Source organism: Saccopteryx leptura, chromosome 2 (genome assembly GCF_036850995.1).
Source record: "Saccopteryx leptura isolate mSacLep1 chromosome 2, mSacLep1_pri_phased_curated, whole genome shotgun sequence".
Lineage (NCBI taxonomy): Eukaryota > Metazoa > Chordata > Mammalia > Chiroptera > Emballonuridae > Saccopteryx > Saccopteryx leptura.
Genome location: NC_089504.1, coordinates 378,988,762 through 379,011,119, shown reverse-complemented (window position 1 = coordinate 379,011,119; position 22,358 = coordinate 378,988,762). Strand labels below are relative to the sequence as shown.

General features: G+C 47.3%; 1 protein-coding gene across 1 annotated transcript in view; it reads left to right on the top strand.

The window, feature by feature from the left end:
• The window catches only part of UBASH3B (ubiquitin associated and SH3 domain containing B), a 136,886-nt gene that overhangs the window by 95,030 nt on the left and 19,498 nt on the right, over nt 1-22,358 (top strand). Inside the window, exons 2-6 of the mRNA XM_066365304.1 lie at nt 9,724-9,777; nt 10,562-10,748; nt 12,078-12,276; nt 16,094-16,263; nt 21,534-21,742. Coding sequence (XP_066221401.1) covers nt 9,724-9,777; nt 10,562-10,748; nt 12,078-12,276; nt 16,094-16,263; nt 21,534-21,742 — 819 coding nt within the window. The remainder of the gene's footprint in view (nt 1-9,723; nt 9,778-10,561; nt 10,749-12,077; nt 12,277-16,093; nt 16,264-21,533; nt 21,743-22,358) is intronic.

Sequence of the window (22,358 nt, the reverse complement as noted above, 5' to 3'; positions counted from 1 at the left end):
ACAAGTGACTTAGGCTCTTAGTAGAGGAAATGGGGAACCCGTGCTAGGCTCCCCCAGTGCTTGGTGACTATGGACAGCCAGCTGTAGGCTGTCCTTTCTCTCCTTGGATACCTTCAGTAGTGGAAACTTGGGCCCTCCACTGCTCACAGCCTCAGTGACTCCCAGCTTCCTTCCTGATAGAAACTAAACTCCCCTGCCTGCTACCCTCCCCCATAATGTGGCTTGGGTCCCCCTCTCCTGTGAAAGCTGTCCAACAGACTTCTGCTACATAGTTACCCATCCCTGACCATTTCCTCTGCACCTTTTCTTGTGTTATTGCCTTATCTGGACACCTCTTCTCTCTCCCCAAGATCTGTTGAAATACTGCTATTAACATGGAACGGACTGACATTTATTCTAGGAACACTGCAAAGATAGTTAGATAATATGCATAGGCATATGTGCAGATACTAATTTCCAGCACCTAGTGGAGGCCAGATCTCAGAACAGTTCTTACCTAGTATGTGCTGAGCTAGCTCTCAGATACATTATCTGACATTGACATTAATCGTCATTCCACCCTGCAAGGTGTAGATATTGCTATCTCCGTTTAAGAAACTTGAGAAGTGAATCTTAGGAGAATGAATTTATTCACAGTCCCACCATTAGTAAACACGGGCTCCTTTTACACTGCAAACACGCTTCTTGTGCCACCATGCAAAATCTCATTGATCTTGGAGGAAGAAGAAGAAGTATTGTTTGGATCCTAAGGAGATGTAGAACAGAAGCCAAGAGAAATAGGTTTTACTGTGGCGCCATCCGTGGTCTAATGGCCAGTTTCCCAATTACAAACTGCTGCCTCCCTCTGGCCGATATGGGAGCACCAGCGCCCTTCTAGGGAGAACCAAACAAGGCCTCCCTATATGGGCGGCTGGGCCCTGCCACCTAAAAACACCTAAGCAGCATTTTCCCTGCTAACCACCCCCGCCCAGAGGCAAGCCACCTAATAGGTTCTTTATAGAGCCTGGTTGATAGGAGAGAAAAGGAGGTGTCGCTGCCACTTGGAGTTCTTCCAACTGCAAGGTAAACCCCCAAATAGTTCAACAATGCCTCTCCTTCTGTGATTAGTTTTACTTACAAACAAACAAACAAAACTGCAGCATCTTCCTTCCACTGGCCAGCCTCGGTGGTGGCGCCAGCCCCCTCCCCCCGCAGGCTGGCTCTTCCATTCATTGATTGTTAGATGCACAGGCCACAGCAGCTTGAAAGCCTAGGCCATTAGGCCCACTAACTTAAAGGGTTTGCCGCCGGCAGACTGATTTGGAAATTGGGTCTCATGATCAATACATCTTTCTCCATTAGGTTCATTTCCTGTGAAGGAAGTGGGTAGGGCCATTATGGCTCATGATTATTGACAGGCCTCTCCACGGCCTTCCTTCAGCTCCCGAGGGAGGAGGCCCGAAGGGGCTGAGACGGCAGAGATGAATTTGTTAAGCTGAACTGTCCAGGCCTTTTGCAAGTTTATCTCACTGGCCTTTGAGACAAAAAAAAAAAAAAGTAGCTGGAATTCCTTGTGTGAAAGTGACAGAATAAATTATTTTGATAAATAAGGAAAGAGTGACCAACTCTGCCAGGTTATGGAAAAGGTAGCATGAGTTTGGGCACGAGTGGAAAGAGGCTGGACACATAGGAGAACTTTCTGAGCCCAAGGACCTTTAAGTAATGAAGAGATAGTGTTGACTCCCCTCTTCGTAAGGTCTGTAAAAACAAGAAAGAGTCCTCTGGTACAACTCTGAAGGAAGTACTATCTTGTCCGGCCAGAACGAGGAATACACAGGATGGTGTCAAATTCCTTGGCAGCCACGGAAGTACAGTGTCTGTTGTAGTTGTTTAATCACCTAGTGGTTGCTTCTGAGGATCTCACAACACTTTATTAATGTGACATCTTTTTTTCTCACCTCCTGTGTATGCATCCATCACCTCCTCTTTGAAGATGAAAAAGTTAAAGCGCACAATGGGGAGATGACGTCCTACAGGGAAAGGGCACCTGAAAACCAGTGCACCTGTTCCAGCTCCTGCAGGGGCCCCGCTGGGCAACAGTGTTTAGTCAGTCTTTGAATTGACTTAAGCCAGGAAGGCTTAGCTACAATCTCACCTCTGCCCCTCCTTTGCTTATGTGGATCTTAGCTGCTCCTCAAATGCTCCCCCATATTTGTTTGGCCTCCGACCATCATTTAAAAGTGGGAGCAAAATTGTACAGATTGTATTGGCCCCTGGTAGATGAGAGGGTAACCATATCAGAAGCTGAAGTCTCGATGGATGGACAGTGGTGCAGGAGAGGAAATGACGCACATGAAACCAGGGGACCAAGCTGGTAGTTCTGAGAGCATCTCGTGTCTGCTCTTTATTTTGTGTCCATCCCCTCCATCTTCAGACCCCTACCGCTCCCGATGGGGAGCTCTGCACATGGAGGACGCTGTCTTCTGCCGAGAAGCCCGATTCCAACTTGAAGGGCATCCCGGGAGTCTGGGAAGATCTCCATGACTACACCCAGGGAGAGGTTTAGGGGCCACTTCTCCCTGGGTTTCCAGAGAAGAGGGAGCCTGGAAGTCATTCGCTGAGATGCTTCCCAGGGTTCAGTGAGATGCTCTGAGCTCTGGGCTTCCACTACTCAATATACTCCTCTCACTGATTCAAACTTTAGCCACAGTGTCAGAACCAGCCCCTGGCACTGGCTGGGTGGCTCACTGGATAAAGTGTCATCCTGGTGCACCGAGATCGCTGATTCAATCCCCAGTCAGGGCACATACAAGAAGCAATCAATGAGTGCACAGCTAAAATAAAAAAGGAACAACTAAGTGGAACAGCGAGTTGATGCCTCTCTCGCTCTTCCTCTATTTCTCTCTCAAATCAATGGGAAAAAAATAAGAAAATAAAAGAAAAAAGCCAGCACTAGGATTGGGCAACCACAGAGATGGCTGGACAGCTGACTCATCAGGGCAAAGCCACCCGGGTCCAGAGAGGTTTCTAGAAATACCAGCTTCACTGTTTGTCATTAGGGTTTTTTAAGTCTGCTAACTGCCTGGTCCCTGGAGGGTCTCCAATCATTACTGACTTCCTCATTGTATTTCTCCCACTAGATAAAACAAATAGATGCGAAGTCCCCTGCTTGCCCCTGTTCTCAGGGTAGCTGTCAGCCGCGGGCAGCCTGTTAACTGCCTCATATTATCCTAGGAAGGTCAGCACTGGGCAGGTGATTCTTCGTAGAGCACAATAAGAGCCTCTCATATTTTTACCTAAAACCACATTACAAAATAGTGTCTGTTATTTCAATACGCCCTGAAAGGATCCCTCGATTTTCCTTGGTACCAGTGGCCTTTATGTGGCCAACCAGGAAAAATAGCAGTTAGGATCTGCCTAACTTTGCCTATTCCCCAGACCAGGGCAGATCCAGGGAAAAGAATGAAATACCCGAATAACTGGGTCATCCTTTAATTGAGTTCACAGTATTAGATGTGGAAAATCTAACAATTAATATCCTAGAGATTAAGAACGTTTTTTAAAAATCCTATAGTTAGCATTAAATGCTTCTGAAACAGATTGTCCTAGCTACATGAAGGAAATATAATATTTAATTTTGGTTGCATAGGGAACTTCATCCACTTGGGGGATTATGTATTTGCTCCCTTGTCTTCTCTTTTCCTGCACAAATAAGACCTTGGTCCCAGAGAACCAGTGCACAGAGCGAATGAGATCTCGGGGCCACGTGGTATGTCTGCCAGCAATCCAAAGCCAAGGACAGAACAACTTCAAATAATTGGAAAACTCAACAAATTTGTTTTCTACTTAATTGAATCAAAGTCTTATTATTTTAAAGGAGCATATTTCCATTCCTATCAGTATATCTGCTCCCTATTGTTGTTTACTTCATGTTTCAGATGTTAGAGTTTTGTCTAGTTCAATAAAATAGGGAATGAATGCAGGTGAGATGTATCATGATCCCTGGAGAATCCGGGGGTCTGGGTTAACCTGTCCACATGAGCCAGGGATGGCTTGAGAACTTACCGACCTTAATACTGAGTGGCTGGGGATCTGAAGGGATTTCTTAGACAGAAAGTAGGAGCTCAAGAAGTAGTCTAAAAGAAATGTCTGGATTACAAACAGAAAGAGACAAAGAATCACAGTCAAGCTAACAGAAGACATCAGGAACATAGGACCCCAGAACTAGACCAGTTGTCTGTTAATAATACGTGGTCCAGCCGTTAGCCCAGAAACCCAGGCTCTCCAGGGAGCAATGATTGAGCTCACCCCCCACTACCACCTTAACCCACACTTGCCTCTACTCTTACATTCTCACTCAGGGGTGTCCCTGTCACCCACACAGGCATTCAGGATACAGTTCTCATCAGTCTCCAAGATTCACTCATTCAATGATCCAAACACCCTTCCCAACATTGCATCCTTATTATACTTCAACCACTCGATGCCCCCCTTCTGATATTCATCCCTCACATGCAAATCTGATCATGCCTCTTTGACTTATCTTTCTTTCTTTTCAGAGACCGAGAGAGAGTCAGAGAGAGGGATAGATAGGGACAGGCGGACAGGAACAGAGAGATGAGAAGCATCAATCATCAGTTTTTCGTTGCGACACCTTAGTTGTTCATTGATTGCTTTCTCATATGTGCCTTGACCGTGGGCCTTCAGCAGACCGAGGAACCCCTTGCTCAAGCCAGTGACCTTGGGTCCAAGCTGGTGAGCTTTGCTTAAGCCAAGTGAGCTTGTGCTCAAGCTGGCGACCAGGGGTCTCGAACCTGGGTCCTCCGCATCCCAGTTCGATGCTCTATCCGCGGCGCCACTGTCTGCTCAGGCTGACTTATCTTTCTTTACTGTTCCCTACTACATAAGGTAATCAGGCCTAAGCTCCCCTGCCCAGCTTTTCAGCTTTGTCTTTACTGTCTCCCAGCTTTACCACCTTAGCTCCTGCATCACCAAACCCTGACTTCCCTGCTCACGCAATGTGGCCTCTCGCCTTTGCACACTGGCCCTTGCCATGCTGTCCATTTCAAGTGCTCTTCTCTCCTCCCCTCTCCCTCTAGCCGGCTCTTACTCCGCTTTTAAGATCTAGATCAAGCATCATTTCTTCTAGGACAGGAGTCCCAAACTTTCTCAGCTCACAGCCTACTTAGCATCTCAGTCATTTTTTTACATAGAGCCTATAGGCCAAAACAAACACCTACTAGTTTATTTAGTAGTGAGAGCCAAAGAACTTAACAAGTATTTATCTCCTAACAACTTAAGGGCCATGTGAAAAAATAATACACATAATTGAAAGAAAAATAATATTTTTATTTCATTCTTAAATATCCACAGCTGCTTAACTAATAGGACGTGTGTTCTGTATCTGTTGGACACTGTGCAGCTGCTCAAACCTTCAAACGAGTTTGCCCACTGCCACCTCATTTCCTGTTCCAAATTTGTTTCCACTGGGCGCTTGGCATATTATTACAGCAGTTTCCAAACCCCAGTTTCCAAATCAAGAGGACTGTAGTACAAGCTAGTATTGAAACTGTGACTACCTTGAGCTCACAGCTAATGGGACATCCAACAGATGATCGGTGTTGCTATGTTGCCCTCAAAAATGTAAAGTATCCCGTGGCACTCCTTTGACCTTGCCATGGAATCCTGACCTGGAGTAGCTCTGCATACAGTCTGAGGACCTCAGCCCCAGAAACTCCCCCTTACCGAGCTAGTACCCCTATTCTGAGCTACCGCAGTGCACTCTGCACGGTTCTGTCGTGTCCATTACCATAGTGCATTGTAAGAAGCTGCTTGTGTGTCTCTTTCTTCCTTTAGGACTATGAATTCTACAGGGGTGGGAAAAGTAGGCTAATAATAATAATAATAGTTAACACAATAATAAATAATACAAGAATAAACTGTGTTTCATGTCCTGTAAACTTACTTTTGCCCATACCTGTATAAGGGCAAAGACCAGCAATAATATGGTGTCTGGCACAGCACTGATGTTCAGCTGAGAGGAGCTCAAAGAGGGTCAGAACTGCACTGGACCCCAGTGAACCTGGTGTCTGCAGAGGAAATCTGCTTGGATGGCAATTAAACAGGAAATCCCAGTCAAGTTCAAAACCTGTGGTTCTGAGGAGTGAGAACCTGCTGGACCCGGAAATGGGACCAGCCTGAAGCTACTCAGTCAGAGATAATTGCCTCTGAAGGAGCACCAGCCAGAGTCCACGTTCAGATCAGGAAGCTAGAGCCAATACGTCTTCGACGTTCATCTGGTTTCCTACTTAAGGTTTCTTGTGAGGAGATGGAGAAAGAGAGATTGGAAGGAAGGAAATGAGGGAAGGGCAGAGGTGAAAAGGAGGAAGGGAAGAAGGAAAGAGTGGGGGAGACAGGAAGAAAGGAAAGAAGGAAGAGAGGGAGAGAGTGAGGAAGAAATGCCACTTTGTCTCATGAAAAGTGGAAGTGGAATTTTCCTTTCCAAACCTGTTTTAAAGTCATGAAGGCATCTCTACCCTGGTGGTTGGGTCGAGTCATGGGCCAGACCAACCTGGAACCCAAAATTTAACAGAGCTGAGGGTAACCAGTGGGAGGAACCCCCCATCCTGGCTAGAAGAAGCTACTGGTTCTTTCCAATTTGGCTGATTTCCTCACAGCTGCTGGCCTGGTTTTTTGATGAGCAATTACTTTTCCCTGTTTTGTGCTGTTTTTCCTCATCATTAGCAGGGCATGAGAATTTGCATCATTTCTCTTTGTTACATTCTGCTAAGAATAAACCCTAAACACAATTGATTGAGTTAGGTAGGACCAGAATTAGAAATCAAGTCTATGTTCTCAACGTGAGAGAACACGCAGGTCACATGTGTCTCTGATTCTAACTACAGGGGGCCCTTCTCAATAATTCGTTGCTGTAATTCAGTGGCTGGATTACTCACCTTTGGTTTTATTTATTTATTTTTCTTTTTTCCAGTTGAGAGGAAGGGAGATAGACTCCCACATGTGCCCCGACTGGGATCCACCCAACAACCCCCATCCGGGACCGATGCCCTGCCCATCTCAGGCCATCCTCGCAACCAAGCTAATTATAGCGCCTAAGGCAGAGGCTCCAGGGAGCCATCCTCAGTGCCCAAGATCGATGTGCTTGAACCAGTCAAGCCATGGCTGCAGGAGGAGAAGAGAGAGAGAGAAGGGGGAAGGGAAGGGATAGAGAAGCAGATGGTTGCTTCTCCTGTGCACCTGAACCAGGAATCAGACCCAGTATATCCACACGCTGGACTAACACTCTACCACTGAGCAAAACATCCAGGTCTCAACCTCTGGTTTTAAAGGGCTACTTCTCTTATCTATTCAGTTTCCAGCTCTCTCTGCCAATTTCTGTTGTTTATGTCCATGAGTTTTTTCTTTTCTTCTTTGCTCATGTCTGACCTATAACTTTCTATTTTGTGATGTCTTTGTCATGCTTTATAATCAAAATAATGCTAGCCTCGTAAAATGAGCTTCACTCCTCTTGAATTTTTTGGAATAGTTTGAGAAGAATACGTATTACTGGCATAAAATTGAAGACCTTGCAGACTTGCCTATTTCCGAAAGAAGAATTTGGATTTCCATAAACTTTATCATAGCCTTGTCACCCGAACTTTTCCTTATCTTCCTCAACTGTAGTTTTGACACCTCTCCAAAACTTGTCTTTTGAGTTACCAAACACATGACTTAATTAGACCTTTCATTTCCAGAGGCTATCCCTCATATTTAAAGATAAATAAATTTCAGTAGGCGACATTTCACTGGGAGAAGGGCAGAGAAAAACAAAGACATTGCACCCTTTGTATATAATACATTATACCACAAAAGATTTTCCCCCTCTTGATTGTTTTAAAAACAATAGGTCTTTTTTGATTAATTTAATCCCTCAGAAATCTGAATTTTTAAATGACTATGATTTCCATTCCTCTGTGGGTACATAGCTTATGGAGCCCCCCAAAAAGGCAAGATGTGTGATCTCCAATTCCCTAGTAAGCAGTGAAGGAAACAGGGCAACACAAGCCCCTTATCCAAGTGTGGAAACAGGGGAGGCAGGAATATCTGTTTTCCAGTCTATTCCACAGTAGCTTCTGTCCCGAGAAATTCTGTTCTGAGGGGTTCAGAGCGCCTGTATTGCTTCATCATAACTTCATCTTACTGTCAGTAGGCTTGCCCTCTGTAGTGCCGTTCTACGGAGCTGTGCCGATTTCTTTATCCTGAGCACTCGGTATTTGCGTTCAGAGTCTCATTAGGGAAAAGAAGGCATTTAACTGACCTTGGGGCTGAGAAGCAGAGCCACAGAGTCTGGCTCCCACTCAGCCATCCTCAGCCGGGCTGCTTGGAAGATGTTACTTTACTTCCTTCCCCTGACTTCCTGTGTAAAGTGAAGAACTTGGATCATAGAGGGTCTCGGGGGTCCCTCCGATCTAACCCTCTGATTCTCATAGCATCAGCGGTTCTCGTTGCTCCAGAGGAAGGAGGAGTTGGGTTCTGCAGCCGATTAGGAAAAGGAGACTTTGAAAGAGGGTTGATTTAACAAGAATTCCCTCCCCTCTTTTCTCTCTCCCAAGGAGCCCGAATCAGTGCAGTCTAAAGGGCTGAGGATGATCGTGCAGGGGTCACCTCCCGTGTGGCAGGCACTGTTCAAGCACTTAACTGTAGAGCAGGTGCAATAGGTGTCGTTCCCCACCACAGCCCCACCTAACCCCACCCATTCTTCAGGTCTCACGTCAGGTGTCACTTCTTCAGCCTAAGTTAGGTCTCCCGGTCCTGTGTTATGGTTCCCTGCACTTTTCCTTCATTTCCTTGACCACAGATGCAATTGAATAATTATATGTACAGTTAATGTTTTCTCGCCTGCTTGGCTGAACACTCCATGAGGGCAGGGACCACATAAGTCTTGTTTCTCACTGTATCCCTACAGCCTAGCCCAGTGCTGAGAAAATAAGGGCAATTCAGTAAGTACTTCTGGAATAAACATAAGCACGAGTTCATGAATAGACGAATAGCAGAGCTGGATACACACTCAGACCTCTCGGGCTCTTGGAGACCAGTCTGAAATTGCAGAGCAGTCTACTCTGTGCTTGCAGACAAGGGTCTCGCTCTGTCACTATCCTTGTTTCTCCAGTGGTGGGAGTGACAGCCGCACTGCTCTGGCCACTTGACCCCAAGGATGTCTGTAAAATAGTTGGAGATCATCGATCCAGCCTGAGGCTGTTGGTGGTGGTTGGAGGTAGATGAGTGGAGGCATCGAATTGAACCAAACCAAATGTCCCTGGGGGGCATTTAGGTCCACTTCCTAACACGCTTTGCCAAGGGGCTGCACATAAGCAAACAACAACATTCTGTAAGGGGCCTGGGTGGGTAAGAGTGAATGGATGAAAACGAAGGAGGAGAAGCCAAAACACGGCAACCTTTAGGGAAGCAGGAATAAAACTCTAATGTGGAACCGGCTGAAAATAGCCTGCATGGGCTGTCAGGCGGCATGCAGAGCCAGTGCTAATCACAGGAAAATTAATTACAAGGGCTGTGTCCATATGCCTTGCTGTGGCCCTTGGGAGAAAGTCTCACGGCAGCTGTCTGTCCTCTGCCACAGAGGAGGCTTTGCTGTCGCTTACGTCACACTCAGCGCTCGCCACTGCAGCAAGAAAAGCTGAAAGAGGCTAAAGATACTAACAATAGACATTTGATTTCTTTTTCCAGAGAGAAAGCCTTGGCATCCACGGGAGGAAGAAGTGTTCAGGCAGCATGTGACTGGTTGGTATAAAATAAACAAATTGAGAAAATAGCATATAATTAACTCTAAGTATATGTGGATGAGCAGGGATGTGCAGCCTCTCCTTAATGAACCCAGGGGGAGAGAGTGTTCATCAGAGAGATGGGGAGAGATGAGTCCAGAAACCATGCGACTAGACCATTTATCAACCCCTTGCCTCCTCCGCCCTGGCCCCAGAGTGTGCTGTCCCCTTAACAAAGGTTAAAGTGCCAAATATTTCTAAGAGAGCATCCCTATCACATATCTGCCTTCCCTCTAGTCACTTGAAGGTATACAGTTTAAGTACATGGATGCTGGGAAAATCAATGGAGAAATGAAACCTACTTACCTATGAGGTTATCAATACCCAGAGCAGGACCTACAAGAGGACCCTCCCGAAGCTTCCCTTGTCCTTTGGGGGCACATGGATTTCATCACAGACTGAACTGAAGGGACAGGCCAAGCTGAAACTGCCCATGTGGATTAGGAAAGGATTTTGGGCTTATCTGAGAATGCGTCGTGAAGGGCGACTTTAAGGTTGTTTTTGTTTTTTTAGGGAATTGTGGGCTGCAGTTGCAATGGGACGGGCAGAAAAGAAGTTATTGTGTCTAGAGCTGGTTATGAAGTGTGCGCTTCGAGGGGTCGATCTGTAAAGCACAAACACAAAAACCCCTCCCTTTGCAGGGCCTGAAGGGTGGAGCATATGAAGGGCAGGCCTGTCTCTTTGAGTTCTTTCCCTTCCATTACTCCCAAGCAAGGCCCACCCAGCTCTCTTCTCCCCTGCAGGTTATTCTCCCACGTGAATGACCCCTTCCTGGATGACCCCCTGCCCCGGGAGTACGTGCTCTACCTCCGCCCCACGGGCCCCTTAGCACAGAAGCTCTCAGACTTCTGGCAACAGTCGAAGCAGATCTGCGGGAAGAACAAGGCCCACAACATCTTCCCCCACATCACCCTCTGCCAGTTCTTTATGGTGAGTGACGGTCCCCCACCCCCAGCCTTCTGAGGCCTGGAGTCAGAGTCAGAAGACTGTCAGGAATCTGGCAGAAACAGTCATGGGTTCCTAGCCTTGGATGGGCCTTCCAAAGAATGCATGAGGCCCATGGCTACTTACCCCAGCTCCTCTTTTAATATTTGCTTTGGGCCAGGAGCACCTCAGGTTTGGTGTGGCACCGTGCTGACCACGTGCTCCTCAGGACCCTAGGGACAAGGCGGGTCTGGCAGCCACAGCGGGAATGGCTTCCCTAACACCATTTCACCCTTGTCTGTTGTCTGCCTTTCCGTTCCTGCAACAAGGAAAGAATAGAAATGAGAGAGCTGGGAACATGAAATGTATAGTCTATAGACAGAAAAACGATTTCAGCCACATGGCCACCGACACAGGTTTTTGTCTCGGGAGATTTTTCTAGAGATGGCAAAGATACCCTTCACCTCGCCTAGTTACCTAGTCCATAATCTCAGCGATCACAAATCTTATTTAATAACTAAATTAAATCACTCTCACTCTAATAAATACATGAATCTACTTTAATTCTCTGTGGAGATGTGGAAGAATTGATTTATACAGGTATATTCAAGACAAGACAGAATGGTAACACTTTAAGACAATTTTCTGTTTAGTCTCTCTCTCTCTTGCTCTTTCTCACTCTTTCCCCCTCCCCTCTTCCTCCTTCTCCCTCTTTAGATAAAAATATGTTTCTAATACTTGCTCTTACCATTCACTCTGAAAATTAAAATGATTGTCATTTCCTCTTAGTCATCCCAGGTTCTTTCTCAAAACCTCCATGCTTTAGAGATGCTCATCTGTTCCCCCAGTACTCTGCAGGGGCGGGGGTGATGTCACAGCTCCCTGGGCTCCATCCTTCCCAACAATCACAGCAGTGGAAGCAGAGTCAACTGTCGATCATCTGAGAGGAACAAGAAAAGCACAGATGATGCAGAACAGTAGACAACACATAAGACTTTACTGTAGGGTACTGCGTTTCCTCCTAGCACATCCCTCCATTCTTTTCTTTCTGCTGGAGCAGACCTCCTGCGTTCTGGCTGGGTTCAGAGGGACATGTTAGAGCAGGGAGGGAGGGAAGATGTCGTCCATGGCCCCCGTTTAATTTACCAGTTTGATAGTTCATTTCCAGACAACTGGGAGTTTTCTGTTCTTCTCCCTCCTCGCAGACAGAAGTGATGGTTTAGTAACTGCATCATCAGCCTCCAGCTCTGGGCTGAAGATGCCAAATGATAACTAGCAGCAGACATTTCTCCCTCCCCTTGTCTCTGAACGAAACCTACTGCTTTCCCCTTCCAGTGTGAGGACAGCAAGGTGGACGCCCTGGGGGAAGCCCTGCAGACCACTGCCAGCCGCTGGAAATGTAAGTTCCCAGACCCCCTGCCTCTGGAGCTCTATACCTCCTCCAACTTCATCGGCCTCTTTGTGAGTGAAGACAGCGCCGAGGTCCTCAAGAAGTTCACCACTGACTTTGCTGCGGAGGCCAGATCTAAAGCCGGTGAGCCAGCACAGCTGCCAGGCCAGCCCTGGGTCCTGTCAATCAAAAAGTTGGGAAGAGAGGAAATAGGACCTTATTGTGGAAGACTGGGATAGAATCAGGAGGTGGAGGCTCCTCCAGGAATGGGCAGAACATGACAAAGAACACATCTACTTTCTGTGCCCCCCCAATACCTCTTTGCTCCCTTTCAAAAATTTGAACTACCATTTGCTAATTTTCCTGAGATAATGTCCAGTGCCTACTCCCTAACACCACTGTACCCCATTGAACTAGAAAGATTCCTTTGCAGGACCACTTCAGAATTAAGGAAACTTTTCTTCTTCCTCCAGACTCCTTCCCATGTAGGCACTGGTCCGGGTCTCACAGTCCATCCCTTGAGGATTTGGGGCTTTGCTCAAGGGCCAGCATAGCACAGCGAGTAGGGCAGAACCACTTAGTGTCAAAGAAATAATGTCCATTGAGCCAATGCCCTCCATCTCATTGAACCCCATTACACAAACCTCTAAGACTCAAACTTCATTCAAAACATGTCATCCCTTCAAGGCATCTTCTGCTTTTTTTTTTTTTTTTGTATTTTTCTGAAGCTGGAAACGGGGAGAGACAGTCAGACAGACTCCCGCATGCGCCCGACCGGGATCCACCCGGCACGCCCACCAGGGGGCGATGCTCTGCCCACCAGGGGGCGATGCTCTGCCCCTCCGGGGCACCGCTCTGCTGCGACCAGAGCCACTCTAGCACCTGGGGCAGAGGCCAAGGAGCCATCCCCAGCGCCCGGGCCATCTTTGCTCCAATGGAGCCTTGCTGCGGGAGGGGAAGAGAGAGACAGAGAGGAAGGAGGGGGTGGGGGTGGAGAAGCAAATGGGTGCTTCTCCTATGTGCCCTGGCCGGGAATCGAACCCGGGTCCCCCGCACGCCAGGCCGACGCTCTACCACTGAGCCAACCGGCCAGGGCCTGCTTTTTTTTTTTTTTTTTTTTTTTTAATGACAGCTCTTAGTTTAAGTAACTGAGATTTTCCATTAAAGAAACTAGCTAAAGGGATGCTCAGGATGTGTGCTGACCGAGAGGCGAGGGGCATAGAGAGAAAGAGAGGGACAGGTGTGTAAAGTGGCTCCTGTCATGAAGCTCGAGGGGAGTCCTCCCCGCGTGGAACAAACAGTGGGTGACGGCTGTTTCTGTCGGCTTCCTTAAGAGCAAAATCACAATCAGCAGGTGCCTCTCGGGTACCTGCTGTGTGCTTCTCCGTGATAAATGCAACAGGGAGTGAGAGTGGCTTCTCCTGGCCAGCATCCTGCTGGGAAAACTGATTCAGGCCCCGTGTGCTCACAGAGCTCTGAGAAGAGAGAGGCCGCCACGGGATGGAGGGCTTCCACCTTCACGGAAGAGAAACACTCACACTGGACCCATGTTGATCCTTAGGGCCCCCGGGGGAAAGGGCTGTGCAGGGGGCCGGCCGCATGAGCACAGGCAGGAAGGAGCAGGCTGTGTACAGAGGACAGTGTGGAGGCCACCTTGACCAGAGTGGAGGGTGTGAGCTGCACAACTCAGTTCGATTGATAAGCCCAAAGCTGAAGGAGAGCTGAGCTTGCCCGGGGACCAGAGACAGGGACAGGCCTGGGCAAAACCACATGTTTGGCCCCTCGGTCTCCTGACCTTTGGCCTATACCTCATCTCCCTTTGTTCTTGGCTGTTATTTTCATCCCCAACTAGGGACCCTTTGTTCTGCGCTCTTCTTTACTAGAAAAGCCCCAAATAAGGCTCGGGACTCGAGGAAGAGTGTGATGAGGACCCCGCATCGCTGAGCAGGGCACAGTGAGGTCACTCTGCTCAGTGAGGACAGCTCCGCTACTTCGGGAGTGGGGCTTCCTTGTTCCCCCTTGCCAGGCACCCCTTCCTTCGCCAGGTCTGGTGTCTGCTTTCTGACTCGGGTGGTGCCTGTCATTGCACAGGAGCTTAATATCTCAGAGAAACAGCAATAATAGAAAGGCAAACCATTTCCTCTTTCTATCCCTCTATCTCAGGGAAATGGCCCCTTTTTCATCCCACAGCTGCTATTGTCAGAACCACCAAAACTCCCACAAAGACCTAAACTAATGTAGCCACAGACCCCAGATCCTTCACCAGTGAGTAAAGTGGGTCTCAGCCAGGACTGTGGCTGGTTCTCAGGGCTCTCACTGAGAAATAGGCAGTCAGACTCATGCTTGCTCTCATGTATGAATGGGGATAGCCTGTTCGTTCCTCTCCAAGAACGAGGCCACTCTCTAAGAACTCATGGGGCTGGTTTCTCTGCACCTGCGCAGCCCCCTGGTGGTGATGTGGAGAACTGGGTAGCTCTGCCCTGCGTCTCTGGCCCAGCTCCTGCAACCTGAAAGCAGGCCATCATGTCTTTGCCCTCAAACTATGCTTTGGCATTCTAAAATTTTTGGCACAGCCAGACTCCTTCAGCAAGTAGATTTAATGTTATCCTCCATCTTAGGTCCTTTAAGGGGATTCGTACATATGCATGCATTCATTTAACAGGTACTAAAAAGCAGTGGTCCCCAACCTTTTTTGGGCCACGGACCGGTTTAATGTCAGAAAATATTTTCACAGACCGGCCTTTAGGGTGGGACGAATAAATGTATCACGTGACTGAGACAAGTGTCAAGAGTGAGTCTTAGATGTAACAGAGGAATCTGGTCATTTTTTAAAAATAAAACATCGTTCAGACTTAAATATAAATAAAACAGAAATAATGTAAGTTATTTATTCTTTCTCTGCGGACCGGTACCAAGTGGCCCACGGACCAGTACCGGTCCACGGCCCCGGGGTTGGGGACCACTGCTGTAAAGCATGAACAAGACACAAAGCCCTTGCCTTCCACGTTTTACACCAGAGAAAGGTGTTGCGGCACAGCAGGAGATGCACTCAGAACCCAACAATCCAACCCCTAGTTCCATCTCTGTGTGATTTGACCAAGCCTCTTAATTTCTCAAGTTCCAGAAATTCTCTAGTTGCACCTCTTTCAGTGCCTAGCTTGGGCAATGGCTGAGTTTTACCCTTTAGGGGGACATACAAAAGAGAAATAAAATTCACCCCCCTGAAGGTAGGTAGGTTGGTTTTGTTTTATCCTTTGGGATGTCTTAGAGCAATAATCTGCCTACTTTAAACCAGTGGCTTCCAACCAGGGCAGTGTTTGCCCTCCAGGGAACATATGGCAATATCTTAAATCATTTTTGGTTGTCACAACTTGGGGAGTATTACTGGCACCCAGTGGGTAGGGGCCACGGATGCAGCTAAAGGCCCTACAATGCACAGGACAAAGAAAAAGAAAAAGAAACTATTTGATCCAAACACTGTTAAGGAATTCTGTTTTAAACTTTGTAAATATTCTCTTTTTTCCTTCAGTCCTCCATCAGAGCCAGCCAGAAGCTAAGAAACTTTATTTCAAAACCAAGCCAATATGGCTTTGAGAATCACATGATTACAAAATTTGTTCTTTATTTCTACATAAATTAGCGCATCCCTTTAGGCCTCAGTTTCCCCATCTGAGGGTGGGGCTGGTGATAATCAGAGTTGTGGTGAGGAGGAGCCAACCAAAACCATGACCTCTCAGCCGGTCCGTAGATGCTTTGCTCTTTACCTCTCCAATTGTGGGTTGACACAGGCCGTGTTACCCACCCACCTCCCTTTATTCAGCTGCTGTGAAGAAGAGAAACAGATGTTGTCTGACAGCGGGACTCCCTCCTTAGTTCGTTGGGAGTCTATATTCTTCCTTAGGTCTCCACCATTGTTACGATCACCACCTTCTAAGAACTGCCTGTTTTCTTCCTTTTCCAGATGTACATGTGGAACCTCACAAGAAGCAGCTACATGTGACCCTGGCTTACCACTTCCCATCCAGCCACCTACCCACCCTAGAGAAACTAGCCCAGAACATTGATGTCAAACTAGGGTGCGACTGGGTGGCTACCATATTCTCTCGGGACATCCGATTTGCCAACCATGAGGTAATAATGTCTCACTGTGGCTCCTGACACAGTGCAAAGGTGCAGTGTGAACCAGGGGCCCTTTTCAGCAGGGAGACAGGCACCACAGGGAGGCAGTGAAGGAAGCACCAGACCAGGAGTCAGATGGCCCATGGTTTTGTCCAGGATTCTGCTCAACTCACTAGGAAGCTTCGAGTTGGCATCCTTCCCATCTGGGCGCCAAGTGGCTCATCTGTGTGATGTCCCATTGTTCTGTCTGCCCAGCCAGGCTTATTGGAATGCTACCGAAATGAAATGAAATGAAAGAATATAAAAAAGTATGTTGGAAAATTTTTAAATAGTATATCCACTTTTACGGTGTTAATTGATAGCAGACATCATCCTGTTCTTAGGTGAGGAGAAGAACACATGAATACAAAAAAAAAAAAAATCTGTGAACACACAATCAAAGATATTTGCTGACTACAACATGCAAGTTACCATGGAACATACTAGAATTTTTAAATGTGCTGCCATCTTCAAGGAGCTCTGAGTCAAGCAGGGGAGACGACAGACACACATGAAATGAAAGCACAGACTACACACTGTAGTTCATATGTGTCACATAGGCAGCATGAGTGGGAACTTTGAATCTTGGTGCAGGAAAGATCAGCCCGATCCCAGCATCATTGTTTTGGGGGAATCAACACTGCATTACAGGACAAGCAGGTGCCATCTCTGAAGAGTGATATTGTCCTTTTTATTCTTGAAGGAGACGCTAAGACACACAGAGATTAGGTGGCTGGTTCAGTAATTTAGGCCCAGAGCTGAAACCAGAATTAGGGATTTTTCTTTTTAATTTATTGATTGATTTTAGAGAAAGGGGAAGAGAGAGAGAGAGAGAGACATCTGATTTGTTGCTTCCCTCATTCATGCATTCACTGGTTGATTCTTGTATGTGCCCTGACTGGGGATTGAACTCACAACCTTGGCTTATCAGGATGACGCTGTAACCAACTAAGCTACCCAGCCAGGGAAGAATTCAGGGATTCTGACCAATCAAGATAGACAATTCATCCAAAAAAGATCACATAGTTTGGTGAAAAATTTGTCATCCAGGGTACATTTATTAAACAACATTTACAGGTGTTTCCTAGTTTTTCAACAGCAGAAGAACTGACTTTTTAAAGTGTAGATAGTCTTTTGACATCTCTTTTAGCTATTTCTTTTCATATGAAAACTAGTTAGAACCTCAAGGTCTAGACCAGGTAACCTCATCATCAATTTGGAAGTGCTGGGAAGAGCCGACCCAGGAACCCAAGGTCTGGACCTGGGCACAGTGACTGGGTGTCAGGAACCTGCCGCTTTGACTCTGCTGATAGGAATGCCGTGTCCTCTTTCTGAGACATCTGATGAGGGTTTCTGTAAAGACACACAAGGAAGCCGGGCTTGAGCTTGCTTAAGAATTCTGACATCTGCCTGACCAGGCGGTGGCGCAGTGGATAGAGCATTGGACTGGGATGCGGAAGACCCAGGTTCGAGACCCTGAGGTCACCAGCTTGAGCGCGGGCTCATCTGGTTTGAGCAAAAGCTCACCAGCTTGAGCCCAAGGTCACTGGCTCGAGAAAGGGGTCACTCGGTCTGCTGAAGGCCCGCGGTCAAGGCACATATGAGAAAGCAATCAATGAACAACTAAGGTGTTGCAACGCGCAACAAAAAACTAATGATTGATGCTTCTCATCTCTCTGTTCCTGTCTTTCCCTGTCTATCCCTCTCTCTGACTCTCTCTCTGTCTCAAAAAAAAAAAAAAAATTCTGACATCTCCTGGAACTGCTTAGAATGAGCCGTAAATATAAAGGGCGGGGTGGCTGATCAGACTCCTCCCTCCTGAGAGCAAAGGGAAAATCAAGGGTTGCATGCAAATGGCCTCTGAGAAGTCACCTTCCTCAGAGAGGGAAGATGGCAATGGAATTTTACAAGGAATCTCGTCTAATCAACACTGTCCTCCAGTTCACTCAAAGGGTAATTGCTTTTCTGCCTGACCCACATTTTGCTCAATTGGCGCTGAGGGAAAGAGGCGACAAGAGCTCGCATGAATCATTTTCTAAAAATAACTTGGCCTCTTTTATCTTTTATTGGTTAAAACTTACGTATTCCCATTCCTTTTGGCAAAGCTCTTCGAGGTCATTTGGATTCACCGAAGCCCCTTGCGTGGGGAAACCTCTTCTCACCTCCCCTTTTCGGTTCCCAGGAGACAAGGTCGAGTGGTCATTCCAACGAATTAACAGATATCCAGAGAGGAGAAGTGGTTTGGGCAGGGCACTCTGCGAGGGATATGCAGGAACACTCCTAAGTCTCATCCTTCTGCTGCTTAGAGCCTCAACTGATTGGGACTTGGAGTGCCTGCTCGTCCTTTATGTAACCTCTTCCACGTTAGAGATACGTTGGGCTGAGCAAGTTTTATACACCAAGCAATAGCAATCTAGAAGAAGGACAGAGGTATACAAAAAAAATACATTGTGGAGTCCAGCACACATGGCCTCCCATCCTGGCTCTGTCGCTCTAGCAGTTGCTGAGTCACTTTTACAATTTCTGTGATTCCCCAGCCCTCCATGTTCTTGTGTGTAAAATGGCAGTAATAGTTTGCTGGACTGTTGTGTGGACTAAATAAAAGGCTCTATGGAAAAGCCTTCATGTAATCCCTAGCAGAGTGCGTCCAACAGCGACAGGTGCTGCAGCTAGGATTGTTTCTAAGACTCCAAGGGCTTCGAAGGTAATGAAGTTCGGTGCCTGTAATTGCACAAGGCGGTTACTGTCCTTCCCAAGCTGTCAGTCAGCAAACTGTGCACTTAGACCCTGTGTCAGAAGGGCAATAAAGCATACTTTAGATAGACTCAAGAATCCTTACAAGTAGATGCTCAGCAAAAGACTGAGTATCGGTTCTGGCCAGTTGGCTCAGCAGTAGAGCGTTGGCCTGGCATGTGGAAGTCCAGGGTTCGATTCCTGGCCAGGGCACACAGAAGTGCCCATCTGCTTCTCCAACCTTCTCCCTCTTCTTTCTCTCTATCTCTCTCTTCCTCTCCCACAGCTGAGGCTCCACTGGAGCAAAGTTAACCTAGGCACTGAGCTACTCTCTGCCTAGAACTCACCGTCTGCTACACTCCCTTGCTGGGCCTAGATTTTCCTGGAGACAACCTAGAGATAAAATACTCACGCTCTCCAAGTCAGAGGAGGAATGAGTTGTTCTCTGAAGTTATTTGAATTTCTGAGTGAAAAGGCACTATTGGATTGGGTCAAAGGTATTAGCAGCGAGGACTACGCTACGCTAAGGAACATGAGTATAGGCTCGTCCCCCACGACTCAGTGCCTCTCTTTACTCTGTTCCTTTTGGTGGGTCATCCCATAGCTAGCTTATAGATTTCTTGGGAATAGTTTTTTTCTTTAAACTATTTTTAACAACCCAGAGGAAAACCTTCCTGGTTGGTTTGTAAAAGTGATTGGGGGGGGGTGGAGCTGAGGGAAGGGAAAGGAGTGGAGAGGTGATCAGGGACAAAGGAGACCTAGAGGGGAAGATGTCGGAGCGGGGAAAGAAATGGGAGTTCTTAGCAGAAGGAATGTCAGAAATCTGGTGGGATGCTCGAGTTCTGTGCGTGATCGCTTCCATTCTCAGAAAAAAAAATTATGCTTTTTACTGGCTCCTTTCATTAAAGAGTTCCAGAAGTCAAGCCCCCTTTATAACATGTTCTGCTGTGTTACCTTGACACCAGTGTGTCATAGCTCACAAGCCTACCTCGCTCCTGGTCCAGGGCTCGGGCGGCTAGAAAGGACAGTGTCACTGGAAGATGAGGCCTCATGGCTCAATAGAAACTACCCCCCCTTCTGCATATGAGGCTCTGGCCTCAGGAGTTTCCTTAGGTGGCCTCTTTTAACTTGTATAGTCCAGGTATTATTTTGCAGATGAGACGACTGCAGCCAAAGTTAAAAACCTGCAAGTGGAACCAGAAGGTAGAGCAGTTTCGGGAGCATAGGAAAACCTGTTAGAGAGTCTCCTCCTTAGTGTCCCCTGAGAAACAAATGGGATAGGAAATATTTTCCTGACTATTGAGGTCTCCTGGTGTTAATAACCATTTAAATAAGTAAAATGAATGTGTTCCAAAGTATCCTCATACCTATGCCTGTGAGGTTTATATCTACCAGGAGAGGAGACCAAACAAGGAATAAATCAGCGAAGCAGAATGGCCTGTAGTCAACGCTGGGAACTTTTTCTGAGCTCCACCCCCCGAAAATGTGGTCTTCATCTGTCCGCTGATGCAAGCTGACATATACACGGATGACTATAAAAGATAATTTTTTTCAAATTCTTTGTTAAAAATGCAGGTGTAAAGCAAGCCTCCTTTTTTTTTTTTTTTTTTTAAGAGAGAGAGAAAGGGATGGATAAGGACAGATGGGCAGGAAGGGAAAGAGATGAGAAGCATCAGTTCTTTGTTGCAGCACCTTAGTTGTTCATTGATTGCTTTCTCATATGTGCCTTGACCAGGGGGATACAGCCGAGCCAGTGGCCCCTTGCTCAAGCCAGTGATCTTGGGCTCAAGCCAGCAACCAGGGGATCATGTCTGTGATCTCATGCTCAAGCCAGTGACCCCACACACAAGCTAGTGAGCCCACACTCAAGCTGGCAATCTCGAGGATTTGAACCTGGGTCCTCTGCGTCCCAAGCTGATGCTCTATCCACTGCACCACCGCCTGGTCAGGCTAAAGCAAGCTCCTTGAAAGCAGGGAACCATGTCTTGCTTAAGCAGCTGAGTTCTATAGAAAGGGAATCTCTCCCAAAGCCTTTCTTACAGGACAGTCTCTCCATCTGGTGCATCTCTAACCCCCATGTATAAAATTAACTTTTCACGAGCTGGGTTTCAAGGGTCTGTTATGGTGCCTACCCCAGCAATGGAGCAGGGGAAACTAGGTCCAACCCGATTTGTACAGCCATTTACTGCAGAGCATATGGGCTTTCCAATAAACTTCTAAAAACCCTGTGTCAATCCCAAAACGAAGCAAAGAAATGCCTAAAGGAAGGTCTGGAACCGTCCAGTAGCACCAAGCACACACCCACCCACCTTACTCTAAAAAAGAAAGCAGAAGAAATGCTTGCTGATCTGAATCCAAATCTACTCACAGCCTGCAGCCCCCAGGGGTGCCTATAAATATCAACATCTGGATGTGGGCATTGTTAAAGCAGAACACAGAGATCTGCCCTGGAGGCACTGGGGGGATGGAATGGGTCAGATGTGGGCCTCACTCTCCCCTCTCTTTTTCAGACATTACAGGTGATCTACCCCTACACCCCACAGAATGATGATGAGCTGGAGCTGGTCCCTGGGGACTTCATCTTCATGTCCCCCATAGAGCAGACGAACACCAGTGAGGGCTGGCTCTATGGCACGTCCTTAACCACCGGCTGTGCTGGACTCCTGCCGGAGAACTACATCGCCAAGGCTGATGAGTGTAGCACCTGGGTATTTAACTGGTAAGCTGACTCAAAGTTCTCTGTCTGCTGTTTTTTGAGAAACATTGCCGACTTTCAGGAGGTGGTGGGGACATGGACTTAGTTCTACACATATGGGACAGCAGTTACTGTAAACAGAGCCACGGGGAGAAAGCTCTGTTGGTTCCAGACTTCCAGAAAAGGGATGACTTGGGGCCTGCAAGAAATGAGCAGTGGATCTCTCTGAGTCAGTCTCTGCCTGCCCCATGCGATGTAACCAGCTGTCTGAGTTCCAGAGCAGAGACTAAACTGAGGCTGCGTGGGGGTCCAGTTTCTCTGGCTGAAGTGTGGGTCATCCTCATGCTGTGTCTTCACGGCTTTTAAGTTTCTATCCCCTGTGTGTTGGGTCATTGTTTAGAGTGGTCCAACTCCCCAGAGTAGCTGGGAAAATTCCCACTACACCAGCCAGGCCAGCAATGGAAGAGTTTGCAAGTGTCAGGAGCTGTAAACACTTCTCATTGAATAGGTGACTCTGTGCACATCCTCAGACTGGGCACGTGAATGCCCAAGTGACAGAGTGTCTCTAAGGAAATGAGCAACTGCCAGAACCTAAGAAGGACACGTGTCCCCCTGTTTTCTTTAGAGTGATAACTTTCAC